This window comes from Takifugu flavidus, chromosome 5, assembly GCF_003711565.1.
Source record: "Takifugu flavidus isolate HTHZ2018 chromosome 5, ASM371156v2, whole genome shotgun sequence".
Taxonomy (NCBI): domain Eukaryota; kingdom Metazoa; phylum Chordata; class Actinopteri; order Tetraodontiformes; family Tetraodontidae; genus Takifugu; species Takifugu flavidus.
The window spans coordinates 3576617-3594308 of NC_079524.1; the positions used below are offsets into that span (position 1 = coordinate 3576617).

The window sequence follows — 17692 nt, forward strand, 5'->3', positions numbered from 1 at the left end:
ATCCAGACGCAGAGGACAGCGATGTACAAAAAGCCCATCAAGCCCAAATCAGGTGGCTGCTGAAACATGAACCCTGTGACCCCCAGAAGCCTTTTCAAGCATCAAAGGTTGCGAAGGTCCTCCTGAGACGTGTCTGATGCAGATAAGTCAGGGTTGTGCAGTCATTTCCTTCTGATTAAGGGCTCTATTGCATTAGTGCTCTATGATCATGTTCATCCATTATTGAGAGTTTCTGTAGCTGGAAAAGTGGCATAAGTGAGCACCTGTGGGCAGTCCGAGCCAATTCTCACACAGCTTCAGAGCGACTCATTCAGTCTACCCGCAGCGCTCGAGCTCCCAGACGTAACATCGCTCCAGCCTCCTCAGCCAACACTCCGCTGGACTCGGCCCATGTGGACACACTGAACTCATTTCCAGCTCACACGGTGCTCCAGACACTCTTCTCACTCAGCCTGTTTATGTACGCCACTGGCTGACATTTCAATTTAGTTTGTTTCTTATTCAGGTTAATGTGTAACATCGATACTGTGTGAGAGTACCTGTTGGCATTAAAAAGCACATTAATTCCACATTTATGTCCTCAGGTGTGCCGCACAGAGGCTCCACATAGAATTAAATAAAAGGTTTAAGCATCCAAATGGCCTTTTCCTTGGAAAAACAGCTCACATCCACTGTCCAACATCAAAATGCCACCATATTACCCTCTTGTTTGAAACCTTTAAAGCATTTTGATGGGGGCAGACATCACAGGAAACCTCACACACATGCACATGGACACACTGGACTGAAAGAGTGAAAACCAGCACAGAGAAAATAACCGTCGCAGCAGGACCAAAGGCACTCAGCAAGATCAATCCAGGTCGGGGGTCTAGCTCACTACAGAGGACCGAAGGTGATGCTGCCGAGAAAGATGTACACAGCCGAGTCCTGAGGCCATCATTTAAAGGGAAGACATCCCTAAAGATGGTGGACAACTAACAAGCTAAAGTCCTAGAGCCGGGTGCAAGTGAGCAGCCACAGAAGACAGTCGTAAATAGAAATCTAACCTGACAACAGGGACTCAGGTTGATGAAGCCGTCTGCATCCATCTACTTTAAACGTGATAAAAGTCAAGACTTCGATTGTAAAACACATAATGACACAACAAAGCCAGGGAAGGAGCTCAGGAAGCACCACACCAGGAACCTAAAGCTAGAAACAATATTGAAACTAAGGGACAGAATCAGTGACGCTGGAATGTGTCTCGGCTGAGAGGTGGCGGGTAAATTGTCAGGACACGGCAGGAGGGGGAAAAGATCACGTTTTATTTTCACCCAAGAGCTGCAGAAGGGAATTATATTTGTTGAAGGCAAAGTCAAGGAATTTTGTGAATTCATGTTAGAATAGCTACACGGGAACAAGGTCATTTATAACATTTAAACTCCCTTGTGGCTGCAAATGGAGAACAAACGACAGAGGACTTCGTTTCACCTCAGGAAAAAAATGCAAAATTCCCATCATTCCCCCGGCTTATTTTATGACATTATCTTCGACACATGAATGCAGGGCTCAGGAAAACACAACAAAAATGGACAGGTTGGTATTTGGTTGCCCGTCTCTGTGCCACTGCAATTAGGGGACAATGTCTCTGATTGCCTGAATGAATTGTGCTGATACGCCGGTAACCACATGCTGTCTGGAGGCAGGGTGCATCGGTGTGACGCTCACCTGAAGGTGGAGCGGCTCTCTGTTACCTTCTCTCATGACTAGGCTCTCATTATTCTCCTGAAGACCGAGCATCCAGCTGTGAGCACGATGCTCAGAGGGAATAAGTGTCGAAACCACATTTGCAACAACCCACCAGGTCCCAGAAGGTGTATGGGAGCAATCAGTTCAAGTGAACGCCTGAAATAGATCAACTTTCTGGAAATATGGCGCAAGATTTTTTCGAGCAATACCTTTATATGAGCAGGGCCAGCGCTAAAATTCATAAACAGACTGGTGTCAAACTGCTGCTGTTTTACCCAGAGAGTGGCTGACTGATTGGGTTCATTCATAGTGTTTGACTTGGAAGGAGTTACAGAGACGTTTCTTTGGTGTTGCGATGCGCCCTGGTGCGTCTGTTTGTCCGGTGTCTTGTCCGCCTATAAAATCTTCATTATGGAATGGCAGCAAAGCCAGACGGAGTGGACCAATGCTGACGTCGAGGCGATAATAGGAATATTAAAAACTTCCCTCTCACGAGGCAGATTCATTAAAAAGTGGCCGTGCGCTGACTGCATCATCATATACCAAAGATCTGAGTCTGCAGCTCACAATTAGCGTTGCCTCAAATCATTATTTTATCATCGTGTGCAGGAGACGCCAGAACCTGCATCCTTTTATGAGAGTCACTGACAGCACCTTTGAGATAAAGCACTTGATAATAAAACGCTGCCCGGATCCAAATCCCCGCGCTCGTGCAGGTACGCCGGGCGATAGACTAGAGGCCTATTAACGTCCCTGATGGGAACGTTTGGGGAATTGTGAGGGTGCAGACGAATATGACGGATGTTGGCAAACTGTCAGATGGATAATTGGGCCGGCTGTGACTCACTTGAGCGCTGCTGGTTAATTTCGAGCAACTTCTGAGGGGTTGAAAATAGCACCGCCTTGTTACGCTGTGACAGTGCGAGCCGGCGGCGTCGGTGTTTACTGAGGAGTCAACCTAATGAGACTGGGTGGGTGAAGTCACTCAGAGACTGGTGCCACCACACCATCTTTTCATGCGTATAACATATAGATACATGCTACAAATTAATATCATACATGTATTTAATAAGTGGTGATTACAAGGTGGAGGTAACCAAACTCTCACTCTCAAGCCCCTTCAATAAAGTTCAGAGTAAAGAATGCAGAATAAAGAGTGAATCGAGGACAGCTGATTAAATCCTCACTGCCGAGTGCTTCTTCAAACTGAGCTAAAAAAGCTGTTCGCACTATTTTTGTCCAAAAATAAAGATAAATAAATAAATGGGTTTTTTTGCATGACACCCACTTAGTGCATTGAACTTGACCTTCTGACCTTTTGTCCTGTTTAATGTCTCTCCCATTTCTGTTCACGAGTTCCTGCTCACGTGTCTCTAATCTCTTCGACGTGCTGCTTACAATATGTGCTCCATCAGCCTCAGATCCTAAAAGGAATCGTCCACGTCCCCCCAGTTTGCCGTTCTGAAACAGGAAACTGGTCATTACCCCTCCATTATGCCCCATTATCCATGTTGTGATAAGTGTCCTGATCTTTCCTGTTCATCACTGCTCCACAGTCACCTGGGCTCAGGTGAGGAACAATACACGAACAATCAAACCAATGGGGATTCTTGGATTTCTTTTCTTTTTTGTCCAGAGTTTTTCCATCAACTGTAGAGACTGGAGCTGTGCGTTTTAGCGACATTTTTCAGGAGTATTTTGTTTCATTTATTTGCCTTTTAGGATCTAAATTCCATGATTGTGATTCATTATTACACCAAATTAGACAGAATTTACAATATTTCATTTCTCTGAATCTGCTGGACTCTGACCTATTGGTCACAACAGTTTCTGACGTGTTCTTGGTCTTGCTTCCTCTTCTTTTCTCTCTTTCTCCCCTCGCTCTATTAAACCGCCTCTTTTTTGGGGGGGGGGGGGGGGGGGTTTCCCCTCTAATCAGTTTTTAGTCTCGGCTTTGCGCTCTGAAACAGCTTTTATTGGTTTTACTTTAATTTGAGTGCGGCCACTTCCAGATGCCATACAGTTGCCATCCTCCATTGACCTGACAAATGAGCTGTAATGAGCCAGAACTTTACTAAAGTCAATGATCTCCAACTCGGTGAACTTCTTTCTTCTGTTTCAGACTGCTCAGAGCCACCAACACAAAGACGGCAGGATTTATGAAATACAGACATAAACATCCTGTAAAAAACTAATACAGTGGGACATTTTCTTCAATATATTGGAACCATTTAGTTGCTTGTTTAGATGGTTCCACCATTTCTGCCTCGCCGTGGTCAACGGTGATTTAAGGTCACCTTCGCTAGAGAAGCTTAAAATGTAAAATTTAAAAGGAGCAATTTACCAGAATGGGAAAGAATCAGGAAAACCACTCAGTATTTGTTGCTCTGACAAAAAGAATAATCACATTTGTCACCATCATAGCAGTCATCCAATTAAAACCTGTTCTTTGAATGATCGCCACAAAACATCACATTATAGAGCATAATCACTTGCTTCAATCGCCACTCAGTATTAAGTGGCGAGTGCCTGACATATTGACTCTGAACACAACCATCAAATGACAGATGAAGAGTACTGTGTTCCATCAGCTTAATATCTTCCACATCAGCTTCAGCCAAGCAGACATCCCCCGTCTGCCAAAAATAACATATGGAATTCGGCTGAAGGGCTCCAGTTTTTTGAAAACAGCCTCCTTCAGTCTAAACTTCTTAAGGAGTCGCTATGAACGTGCTTTCACTCAGAAAAAAAAAAGAAAAGTGAGGTACTTGAGCGGTGAAAAAAGGTCTGAATTCAGCCAGGACACTGCCACCTTTCAACCTCGGTGTTGTTCAAAGGTGTGTTTGCGTTCAAAAATGTGAGCAAACCTTCGTCATCATTACCTGCCATTTTCATCCCGGACCTTTAAAGAAATCTGAAGGGGGGGATGATGCACAAGTTGGGATTTAAAACCATTTCAAGGATACAAAATAAATGGATTTAACTGCCTACAAAAGGGCTGGTTTGCCATCATCGTTGATGAGCCTGGTGCATGGAGAAACCGTCATGCAGAGTCAAGCGTAGGCTGCACTCACAGGAACAATATAAGAAGCTGATTCAGTTCCGTCTTTGTGCTCGTGGCCCGCAGAGGCCAAACATTTGCAGATGGGTTCGAGGGAGCTGCGAGGGGTCCACGCTTCACTTAAAATAAAACCTCAAGCCAATGAATGGCTCCCAGTGTCTGACTGCAGCGACAACAGAAAATGTGGGCTCCCCCTCGTATTTATACAGGTCCTAATTAAAAGTTTCAACACAGAAATATACATATATATATATTTATTCACTTTTTTATTTTTTAAAGTGCTGCTACAGCCAGACCGAAGCGGCACTGAAATGAGCCCTTAACTGCAGAGAAGAGCTGAAGGAAATAGATTTGCTCCTCCCCTCGTGCGCCTCAAACCATGTACCCAAACAGCAATGGGGTCAAACCTCTGCAAGAAGCTTCGGCTGGGTCAACAAGGAACATTAAGGACTATCAGTGAATAAAACTCTTGTGCCTGACTTCAGTTTGCAAGGGGAACCCTGCTCGCTCTCTTTTCCTAATCAAATAGGATATTTTCTTTGCTTCCCCCCCCACACCATGGCAGCTCCAGATATGTCAGGAGCTGTGGACTTCCAGAATGCCCTTTTGTGTCCCTGAGGCCAAAAGTTTAGGCGACCGAACACACCACGCTCTGAGCCAAACATTAGCATGTCTTATGGGCTCATTTTGTCACTCTTTATGAACCTCAGCATGGTAAAGGTCTCCTCAGAGGAAGGTTAGCCAGAAGGGCCAGAGGAGGAAGAGGCGTATTTTAGTTCCTCTGTCCTCCACCTGTGCAATCTTAGCTTTGGGACCCATCGGCCCTTTGACGTGCAAACAAGCGACGCCTCACCCGTATTGGCCGGCGTCAGTGTTTATGCAGCACGACACAGATTCGGAGGGTCTAAGAGTCTCAGGCCAGTGGCAAACATAAAGGTCGGTGTCACCATTCAGCTGTCTGGCCAGCGCCATTCTGCAGTCAGCCCTACCTCCCTGTCTCTTCTCATTTTATCAGGCAGGCCAGTCCTGACAGACGGACCGTGCCAAAGAAAAGAAAATTCCCCTTCACGCAACAAAGGATGAGAGGAGGTTTTGGTTCCGGCTGTCGCATTTCATGGAAAGAAATGAGTGAGAAAAAAGCAGAATTTCATGGCTGCTTAAACACATTTCAGGGCAGTTTACAGTTTGGTTTGTTGAGAAGCTGAAGTCATTCAATCAGGACACATGCTGCAGACAGGCCTGACAAGAGGATGAGAAGCATCGTTCCTTAGAGGTGGGACATCGAGATGTTCCACAGCCCAGGTCACGGTCCAGAAGGTCAGAGGTCTTTTGAGACGTTTCATCCAGTCCAGAACCCGAAGCAGTAGGAACTGTTCCTCGGCTCCAATCACTAATAAGCCATAAACATAGAAGCTCCTCATATATATCTCCAACTTACAAAACCAGACACCAAAAACGTAGGGAGTTATGACCTGTCCAGAGTCCAAAAGTACTGCACGCATGAGAATTCCTCTTTGGCCTACCTCATTTTCTTTTCAGGGTAATAAATCCACAATACTATACTGTATATGCAAGATAGGAAACATCAACACTGGGAGGAGGAAACGCTTTGAGAGAGCAGGGATGAATTAGTCATGAGAGGAGGATGAGGGAGGACAGTGCCGACCAGATGCTGTCATTAAAACTGAATGATCAGAAATAGCTGCACAGAACCAATATTTTAAAAAAAACTGGGCAAAGATGGAAATAGCTAATGAGACCAAAACTAATGTGGGCTTCATGCGAGTCACATGCGGAGGATGATTACAAATTTACTGCATAGATTTTAGGTCTAATCAATCTTCCCAATCCCCAAAGGGGAGTTTCTGGAACACATGGTTCACAGCGTTGGAAATAAAAGATGGTTTCCTTTGGTTGGGACATGCTTTGAACAAGGCGATACAGAAAAAGACAAGCATCAGTCCTTTTCATGTTGACATCAGAGCTCATTCAAATGAGACCGCAGGGAAACAAGCGTTGCCGTGTATCCACGTCGTTGTTTTTTGGGAGGGCTGTTTTTCTTAATCAATAATATCCAGACAGTTGGATTGTGACAAGTATTTTATCAGAAAATCTTTGATTGGAGTCAGCATTTGCCAAACACTGCTCAGCCTGGGACACGAGCGCTTTTGTCAAACAGCTCAGACTGCCAGACACACGAAAACACTAAATAAAGCTGCACACACAAGCCTAGAGGAACGCTGGCACCGTCTCTGTAGATGACGCTCAGAATACAATTTAATTTGCTAAAACAGCTTCACTCGGTGTTTCTCAATCACCCAGCTGGACTTCTGACATCCTGTCCCACCTTATTTCACCTGCACTTTAGTCCTCCAGAACCAAAGATCACTTAAAACTGATGTCTTTAACCAATAATGCAAAACCAGTAAATGTGACACATCAATGGGCTAACGGGAATAAAAAGTGTCATTCCCCTTCCATTAAGGTGTCAAAGCCTTAGAAAATGTAGCACATAAAGTTGCAGGAAACACAAGAAGCCGTGCATAACAGGCCACTTTCATCTTCACTGCTAAATTACCATACTGCTGCTCCTGGTTCCACCGACAGGCGTGCACGAAGAGCATCTTCTGCACGGCCAGGCAAAGATAAGGCCTCCCCCTTCCCCTCCTTCTCCCCTCCTCACTGCCGCTGCTGTCACAAGGGAAGTATCAGCCTCATAAGCAGTTAGCAGCCGTGCAGGCTGAGTGTTCCAGTAAATTCTTCCAAGCAGTAGCTGGACTATAATTAAGAAACAGTAAAACACACACCTAGCATGAGCTGGGGCTACCACTTGAGATCAAAGGCTGCCTCCTCCACCACGTTTTTTTCCCCGTTTCCCCATGTTTTTTAAAAATCGGTAACCACTGTTTTGCAAGCGTTTGATCTCCAGAAGTCCTGCACACCTTCCTAACAAATTGCGTAGAAAAGATTGTCTTGTTTTTGCCAGCTCAGCAAGGCCCTGTAGCAGCCGGCGCAGGACTCCAGGAAAGCGTCTTTTCATTCACTGTTTTTCTCATTAAAAAGAATTAACTTTAGAGGAGCGGCCAGGATCATTTTCTTTTCCCTGTCTTGGAATTTTCTGTTGTAATTTAGTCAGGGAATCAGGGGAAAAAAACACTATATTGAACCCGAGTCTTAATCAATCACCATTCATTTATACTGCACTTATGAATTAACAAATAAGGTCATCAGCACAGGCCAGTAAGGTTATTTTTTCTTCTTATGATGAGCAATGTTCAAAACACACTTCTGTTCACTATGTGAAGACATACCTTAAAATAGCTCCCTTTAGCAGAGTGAAATCCAATATGGGATGTGGGATTTTTTTACGACTTAGATTTTCTCAGATTTGGGCCGTTTATCAATATATATGTAAATTAGTAAAATAGCCATTGCCGACACAGAGCCAAGTTAAGTGGAGGCGAAATGAAAAACCGTCCTGGGAGGCCCCAGTTTGATGGAGGAGGGTCTCCAACCCTGAAAGTTTTGAAACTAATTTTCACAAGTGAACAATAAAAATGAGGAAAGGGACAAATTTGACTGTACGGAGGAGGAGCGGGAAGGTCAGACCCTCAGCAGGTAAACTGCTGCTACCGCACTTTTAGGGCTTATGCAAAAAGACCTCACACAGAGACGGCACGGACACTCGGCCCAGAAAGAGCGAAATCAGGTCGCCTAAGAGGGAAAACGGATCGGAATTCTAACACCCTCAGCTCTGGACTTTATTAAAAGAAGAGAAAGAACTGGAAAATCCTGGAGGACTCAGGTTTTTTGTGTCCATCTGCAGTGGTTCAAACTAAAATATCAGACATTTTTGGTAAGTTAAAGACAAAAGCCAAGGACAGGATGTAAATATTTAAAACACACTCAACCCAAACACCTTACAGGGAAAAGAAGAAGGAGATGGATGATGGATGGACACGCAGCTCAAGTTAAACCCATTTGTGCTAATCTGAGAAAACAAGAGGCAGTAAAATTCCATATATGATCGGCCATTTTGCATGCCAGCAACAACCAGAGTGGAACTAAAAATAACTTTATTAATAAATGATGTGTAACCTGGATCAGGAGTTCATCGCTTCATCGGCCCTTCCTCCTTCACTTCTGAAAAGATGAAATCCTCGTGCGATAATCTGCCAGAGGGGTAGAAATGCAGCAAGTGCGCTGTTATTTCTAACAATATTAGTGCGTCTGCATGTGGTGCAGAGTTCTGCACATCCGAAGCTCAAAGAGGAGCTCGGTACCAGGCTGGGCTCAGTAGGAAGGACTCCGGTGCCAACACCAAGCAGGGCTGAGAGCAAGAGAGAGAAACGCTGAAGCAGTACCCCCTCCTGTGTGTAGAGAGCCTAATTAAAATATAAATTTGAACCCTTGGACATTAAGATATTGAAGACAACAAATCGTGAGTGGTAATATTATGTGGGTCTCCACTATCAGCAGCAGTCACAGCTTGTTAAAACAACAGTGGTTCATTTCTGAGCTACGTAAATGATAACATGAGCTTTTCTGTCAGAGAGAGAGAGAGAGAGTGTGTGTGTGTGTGTGTGTGTGTGTGTGTGTGTGTTCCGTCGCTCACTGCAGGTGTGATCTGAGGTGGTGGAACCACATGGGGAGGCTGTGATTGTCAGGCAACAACACAAAGTTTGAGCGCCGGTAGCAGCAGCTCTCCAGTCTCCCCACAGAGGTGTGAATATTTTTTTGTGGGATTTATCTGTCCGTGTCTGTCAAACGTTGAGAATTGGTAGAGAAATAACCAACTGCACCAATTAAAGGCTGGTGGGCTTCATATGTTGCTCAGACTGTGAGGCAGACACTGTGAGTGAAACTTTCCATTCATCTAAGACCAAGAAGAGCTTTGGGAGCTCTGTGGGGTCCAGCGACAGGGGATCGAACCGATGCCCTTTGCTCCACTGTCATTAGCACTTCCTGAATGAGCCCTAAACTGCTGACCTGCTGACCTGTAGTGGGTGCTGGGACAGACCCAAACACACCCCTGACCCTGGGAAACACTGTTAATTAGCTGGAAATTCAGTGTTTGCTCCGTCGTGTCACTGGAGTGAAAAAGCTGAAACAGTTATAGAACCCAGCAGCAGAGACGGGACCCAGATCATGCCTATTGTTCTGGGCCTGAAGCGGGACTGCGCAGCTCAGTGGGGCAACGAGGAGAGTGGAGTTTCATTGGCAATAATTAGTTAGTTTCAATTAATTAGTTAGCCAGGAGGTTTTCTGGTTTTAACCGGTTTGTGCAAAACGATTGTCGCCTACAGTTGAAGAAATTGTTCTCAGCTTTTAGAAGCTGGGGGGGTTCATATTTTATTTAAAAAAAATGCCTTGCGGCGTCATTCTGTGGAGAGGTGAGCTGCTCAGTTTATGAAAATCTGCTCCCACCAGCTTTTAAAATGCAGGTCAATCTCAAACCGCTCCTTCAACCTCTGCTGCAGAGCGACCTCATCAAAACGCCACGCTCCCACGCCTGCCTGGGAGGACCTCCGTCTTCCGCTGCTCCTTGTTAGCGTCGCTTCACTGGCGAGAGAACAAAGTGGAACCCTGCAGAGTGTTTCTGTCTGAGCTTCATCAAGAAGCAGCAGCGACACCAAAACACCCATAGAGACATTAAAAAACCATCAAAAACCAGCAGAAACCACCCGAAACAAAGCATTTTTAGACACCAGCATCAACCTTTGGCTTGGGAGCATCAACACAAACTGTCCACAAATTCTGTTGTTCCCTCTGCGATGCCAGACCGAGCCATCTAAAGCGATACCACATGTTCAGAACGAGAGAGTGATCATCTGACCGATCACAACAGGCTAGTCAGTACCTAGCTTAATGCAAATAGGTCAGCTTCTGAAAAGAGTCCCTTTTGTGATACAAAGGATCAACCAAAGTTCGGTCACTTCATATCCAACAGCAGGATAAAGTACAGGGGTTTATGTTAGGGCCTGTGAGGTGCAGGGAGCATATTGCATTAGAGTTAGGTACTGTATTCTCTTTACTTTAGCTGTCATGACTGGCCACTCACAGGCCTGCACTCACCCACCCACTCATACAAAGACAGAGTTCTGCCTAGGACACACAACCAACCACACACATGCACTGAATGCAGCTCCAGACCTCTATGGGGGTCAGTCAGTACGTTTACATGCACAGCTACACACACGCTATGCTCAGAACTGGACTCGTCGGACATCAGTTCTTGTCCCAGTTTACATGCAACTGAGAGAAATCTGATGGACACATGTCCTCCTCCTCAACACAGGGTAGTGATACGCAGCTTTCCAGCCAGGTGATATGGCATATTTTCCAGCAGACCTATTAGAGCCCATAATAAACACCTAGAGGCTGGCAACAGAGGGGCATTTTGAAGAACAGGAAGGTGTATAATTGTACAGATTTGTCCATCTCACGTGTATGGTGCGCTATACTTTTCATGGAGATTAGATCGACGTCCTCCCGCATGGTCATGACCGGCCCTCTGGGTTTCTGTTCCGGGGTCATACACCAGCGCGGGGGCTGTGCAGCACACCTGTTGTCTAGCTTAACACAGATTCAGGCGTATACCTGCTGGAGAAAATCTATTTCCATTCGCATTATCTGGGCGTCTTAGTTGGATAAGGAGGAGTTCCACTTTAGTGGGACTAAAACCTTCACATGCCCTTCAGTTGTTCAGTTATTAAGGCAATAATTCGTTTTTTTCAAGTGCCATGAAAACATCCCGAGTATTTGGGTCGAAGATCCTTGAACTGAGGGGGCCCGGGATCGAACCAGCAACCTTCCCTTTACTGAAGCGACAGTAAACATCCCGTGTGAAGAGGACGCGACCTGCGATGTTCTGGGCTGCATATGCGAAGAGCGCTGAGGCAGATTTCTTCTAATTATGAGTGAAAATGTGTAGCGGTAGATTACACCTGGCAGAACTATGTTCTGTGTGTGTCAGGTGACCAAAGTGCTGCAGTCATGCTTCTATATTTACACAGCTCATATTCCCAGCAGACCTAGAAGGACTGCAGACTTAATGGAGGCAGTGAACCTGGAGAAGGTCCTGGAAAACATGACAGTTGTTGAGAATCATGTGATAGTTGTGTGTCTCGATGTGAAGTGTTTGTTCGGAGGCAACAAACGCCCCGCACTATCTGACTAGCTTAGCATTACCGCGCGATGCTTCGGCTGTTGTGTTGAGACGCCGTAAATCTGCCTGCAGGGCGTCATAAATATGAATTAGGACTCCCTCCTTAAAAAATTGGGTTCCTTGTGCGGAGGAAAGCTCAACAGAAAACGTCCCTCAGAGCTCTTGAAAGTTGGCTTTCTCCTCACTGCGGAGACGCTTTGTTGGCAGATACTCAAAGATTTCGCCCTGCGTCGTTTCCCAATTACCGCTCAAGTGTTTTACGAGGGTTGAGGGTGAGCGCAGGACTTTTGTGGAGTACAAAAGGAACTCGTGTTTTATGTCGGGGAGCGCTTGGGGGAAAGTCCTTTGGGTTTTGTTGGAGCAATGGTTACCCACTCATCCGTGATAGAGTTTTGTACCAAAACAATTCCATCTGCCTACCGTAAGAATATCTCCTGGAACAATGTGTTGTAAACAACCAACAAAAACGTTGAAAGGTGACACAAAGAAAGACCACATTTAGGAGTTATGGCCATCTTAAATCTATTAGTGCCAGTTGATAAGGTCATGACACTTTTATAGAGACAAAAAAAGAAAACATGGGAAGAAGTGGTAGGTGGGAGGAAGACTCACCAGCCCATCGCAGTTGTTAATGGCAACCGAGGCCCCGGGCACGTCTGTGATGTCACCAATGAAGGTGCAGTCTGTCTTGAGGAGCTCTCGGTGCAATATCCTCTCCGTCCCAGTGGCAGCTTCCGTCTGGTTACCTTCACTGGGATCGCGTCCGGTAGGTTCCGTGACATTCCCGTCAACCTCATCGTGCCACTCCACCATGGCGCCCGGCGCCACCAGCCTGCTGTTGGGCCTCAGACGGAGGTGGAACTCCTTCCCAAATGCGGAGATGTTGAAGAAGAGTTTCTGATCGGGGGCGGCGGAGGGGGAGGCCTCCCTCTTGACGCGCTGCTTGTGGGTGGCGGAGAGCAGGTGGGAAAGGTAGTGTCCGTGGGAGTCGGTGCTGAAGGGGGTGACCAGGCTGTATTCCTTCAGCCGGTTCCTCAGCTGGTCTGCAAAACAACACGATGAAACATGAACGGGAGATTTTCTGGAGGGAGTTCCTTAAAAAAAACACACATGAGGTGTAAAGATGCCAAAACCGTCCACAGGCATCATCTTTTCAGCAGTTTAGTATGCAACAATATGCTAATTTATTGATTCAGGCTGTGTGCAGAGCCCTGTTTCCCATAACTGATGCGTGCAGGCAGAATGGGCGACCCCAGTGTGTCCTCTGTGCTCCTCCTTTAAACTGAATCTGCCATCGCCATCCTCCCTTCCATATGTTCCAGATAAGGTGTTGCCACCGTTTAATGTGTCTAAAATAAATTCCTGCTGCGAGAAAAAGGAAAAATGCGTCCTGTTGTGCGGCATAATGATTCTGGTCCTGGCGTGCTCCTTCATTTGCCCTCGGGCCACAGCCTAATTTGCGGTCAGCTCAATTCTACAGCGAAATGCGAGCGTCTATAAACCTCACAATCTGAAGGATGTTTCCAGCCGGGAGCTCAAAGTGCGTTTGTTGGTTCCGGTCGGTCGTAAAAACGCGCCGTGAATATTGGAAACCTCGTAACTGTTGACACGACGGCATTTAAGAGCGTGTCCACGGTGAAACCTTAAATTACACGTCGGGGGAAATTATACGCTTTACAAGTGAGGCCAGATAAGACGATATTTAAGGTTTTTTTTACAAAACAAATCACGCGTATCTATATATTCTGAATGACATTATCAATAAGATAGAATATAGCTAAAAGCAACAGTGACCGGCGTTGTCAGGCGTCTCAAAATGAAAGAAAACTGCAGACACGTGTCTGCAGAAAGATCAAAGGCTTTTTCTTTACAGGGCAAATACCTCAAAGCTAACATCCAGTTAACTTTACTCCTTCTGCAAACACCAGCGACCTGTAGGTGCTTGATAGCAGCATGCAGAGTTGTGCAACTGCACGCTAACATATGTTTAGATAAGAATATATTTCTCAGCTGCCAACAAGATAAATTTCGAAGGAAGAGAAATTATACAGAGCCGAGGGGCTCTGACGGGAGTCTCAAACTGGCCGTGCTAATTAGGGAGCATATGAAGGGTCGGGATTTGCTGCCTAATTCTCTAGAGGCCCGAGGGGCCGATCTCAAGAGCAAGTCCTACTGCTGAGAAGAGAGAGCTGACAGCTGTTCCAGCATTAATCAGCCACTTTGATTTTTCTGGAATTCTTTTTTTTAATTTGTTGCAAGAGTTCCAAAAACCGCAGTGTTTCCCATTCATTCACGTTTGTTTTTTTCTGTCTAAATACCATCAGTGGCATTGAAAGCGTAAAAGACGGTTTAAATAGACCTCAGAGGACTGGATCAATGCTTGATGGCAACATTCACAAGTCGCTCGCAGGTATTGATCCACAGCTTGCAGCCAAAAAAAGAAAAAAAAAGTTTACCTTCTTTGTCTATAATTGATCTGACGACTTGGAGAAGTTGTAACTATGACGGCGTGTCTTCAGGGACACCGTTGCACACAGTTGGATAGAACACAGATATACAATGACCAGAGGGACTGGAGTGGACCTCCAGGCTAAACCTGGCATTTTTCAGGAATTTCACCCTGTCACCAGAGACATTTCCCATTTTATGCCACTAACGCACAACAATACTTTCACACTAGCTCTCATTTTTCTTTTTAAAGCCTTTTAATCCATTCAAAGCATGCTTGAAAGAGAAGAACAAAGCCAGAATAGCGCCCCCCCCCCACTTCTTTCCCCTTTTATGGAAATAGTAAAAGGAATATTTCTGCACACCTATGCAAATGCCTACATGCTGCATGGTTGAGATAGCATTTAAATTAGCATGCTTTTCAAGGACAGGTCTTTTTTTTGTCTTAAGAGGTTGAGCACATAACTATGGGGTGAGAAAGAAGAGTATTACAAAAATGTTAATGAAGCTTTGTCTCTGCCTCCACTCGCGTTACCGGAACCACTTAAAGACAGTGTACAATGAACAGAAGCTCTGGTCACCTATAGAGCATGTAAAGATCAGGAAGAAGGAGGTGGGTGGGGGGGGGGGGGGGGTCCTCCAACCAGAAGGAGTCCCTGATCTTCACAGATGTCAGATTAATAGCCGTGAATGACAAATATAGCAAACATTCAAATAGATTTGAAACACAACAGACTGCATAGAAATGAGCTATTCTGTCACATGGGATCCGCCCACATGCTCCCTGGTCTTCACGGTCACCTTCAGGCCAACAGGACCTGGTTGGTCACCTGATAAGCACTCAAGCTGCTATAATACAACGTTTGGAATATGGAAGATCTGGATGAATAAGTGAGCGGGTCTGCCTCTTTCTAGCAGACACACGCTCCCGCCATCACCTCTCTACACGCTGGATCAATAATTACATTTGGCAGCGTGCAACACGCCGTGTCCTATCACTGATACTCGCAGCAATCACTTACTATGTTTTCAATGTTTGGTGATTTAACTGTCCATTTTTCACCCGCTGGGGAACATTTGCAGTGTGTAGTATAACGATCTGTTGATCATCAACCAGACCTGTGCCAGGTTGTGCTTTGTTGAGTTCACAACTGCTATGTGAACGAAGGCAACATTTTCTGACTAATGAGCGCCAGTAATTTGTTTCATAGATGACAGCGATCACGAAGAAGTAACAAAGTGGCACTTTCAGGACCTAAACTCCCAAAAGAGAGCGAGTGGGAGGTGAAAATTAGGAAAATCTTGTTTTACAGGGCTGATAACGGCGCCGACAAACTTCACTGACAAGCAGGCAGCTGTGATTTTGCTGTGTGAGGGCCCTCAGGAGATAAGAGCGGGTGTAAAAGGATCCTACGTGGACGCTGTAGCAGCTCACTTGTTTCTTAACCTCAGAATAGAGACCAGATGTGCTGGATTTGGAAGTGGAATTTTCTTTCCTGTATCACAAAGCCCTCAAAGCAACATGCTCAAGTCATAAAAATGTGTGTGTGTGTGTGTGCGTGCGTGCGTGCGTGCGTGCGTGCGTGCGTGTGTGTGTGTGTGTGTGTGTGTGAGGGAAGGCTGGGGTAGGGGTGAAGACAGGGCTGCATTAATACTCCCCTCCCATTCAGAGCCCAGAGCACCAGGTTTAATCTGAGATTTTCATCATGTGTCAGGAGAAAAACCCCAACTTTCTGCACGTATAACCCCCCCAAAAATGAAACTGACAGGACTTACCCTCTCTATCTACTTCACCAGCCTGCAAGAGGAGAGAAAAAGCTCGTTAAAAGCGGTACAAGCCAGGAGGAAATCATAACCTTCAGAGATGTCCTGCAGCAGCCTGAGCCGCCTGTAAAACGGAACAAAAATGCCTCTATTTTACATTCCTTATGTAACAGGGTGAAAGCATGCGTGCGCGGGGTCAACGCGGACTTCACAGAAGCAGCAGTTTGCGCATTCAGAGGCGTAAAAGTTTGGAGCCTCTCGGAAACCTGTGGCTGCGGCGGCCAACTTTCTACCGCTCGAGCGCGCACACACGAGAGTAAAAGTGAGCGAATGTGGAGCCGAACGGGCACTTACCTTATCAGCTGAGGTCAGGACAAATCCTGCAAGCAGCACCGTTAGTGACAGGACAGCCATCACGAGTCTTAGCTGATTAACTTTATCCAAAAAAGTGGAACGGTCGCTGCGCAAACGGGACGCGACTCATTCAAAAAAGAAAAAGAAAAAAAATCAAAGTGGACTCAGCCTGAGTTAAAAATCAAAACTTGTTCAAATGTCATCAAAGCAGGAGTGAGGCGAATGGCGACACTTTTGTCAGTCAGTGTTTGTCTTTTTTTTTTTCGTTTTTCGTTTTTTTTTTCTGTTCACTGAGGGTCCACAGAGATTCTTTTAGGTGTGTGTTGGGGGGACTCGGACATCCCCGCTGCCTGTCCGGACAGAGCTGCAGTACCGACCTGGCATTTGGGTTCCGTCTAAATAACGCCAAGGCCAACCCTGCGTGACGTCAGGGCGCCTTTTCCTGGAGCCCGGACACATGGAGGAGTAGAGGGAGGAAGAGGAGGAGGATGAAGAGGAGGGAACCCCGCCTCCCCATTCCAAGACTGGATAAGACACAAAGTCTTGGAGTCTGCAGTCGGTGTGGCCACGCACGCCGGAGCAGACAGCCCGGTTTCCCTGGTCCAACACAGGCCAGCTTCCGTGCTCAGGGTTTCTTTCAGGATCGCTAAAGGTGATGGGCTCATCTTCACATTAAACCCCTTTTCCCATGTTATTCCTCCACTGGACTGATGACTTCTTAGCTTGTTTTACAGCACCTTCCAATTTTGGTTGTTTTTTTTAAAAAAAAAGTCAAAATTAATAATTTTACCTTTTGTTACTTGTGCTGATTAAACTGTGATTTATTTCTGCCACGACTCAGTGTTGAATTTTAAGTTTGAATGCAAATGTGGCTTAAGGATGGATGGATGGATGGATGGATGGATGGATGGATGGATGGATGGATGGATGGATGGATGGATGGATGATGGATGGATGGATGCATGGATGCATGGATGGATGGATGGATGGATGGATGGATGGTTATTGGTGCAGCAGCCAGCTCGCGTCTCAGATGTCAGGACACCAGAGTGGATCCGACACACTCATCACCTCTAAACAGGTGTGAGAGTTTTGTAATTTGCACACTATAAACATCATTAAACCTCTTTGAGACACATTTCTCTGGTGAGCACGTTCAGTGATGCCCA

At 45.8% G+C, this 17692-nt stretch overlaps 1 protein-coding gene across 3 annotated transcripts in view; it reads right to left on the reverse strand.

The window, feature by feature from the left end:
• Positions 1–17284, reverse strand: part of adamts3 (ADAM metallopeptidase with thrombospondin type 1 motif, 3) — a 74074-nt gene extending 56790 nt beyond the window's left edge. For 2 of the 3 annotated variants that reach the window (XM_057033508.1, XM_057033507.1), the window contains exons 1-3: positions 16524–17284; positions 16182–16203; positions 12570–13000 (exon numbers count right to left, since the gene is read on the reverse strand). In XM_057033508.1, coding sequence (XP_056889488.1) covers positions 12570–13000; positions 16182–16203; positions 16524–16583 — 513 coding nt within the window. In that variant the 5' untranslated portion in view covers positions 16584–17284. The remainder of the gene's footprint in view (positions 1–12569; positions 13001–16181; positions 16204–16523) is intronic. The other variant, XM_057033509.1, reaches the window with a different exon arrangement.
• Between the last annotated feature and the right edge of the window lie 408 nt (positions 17285–17692).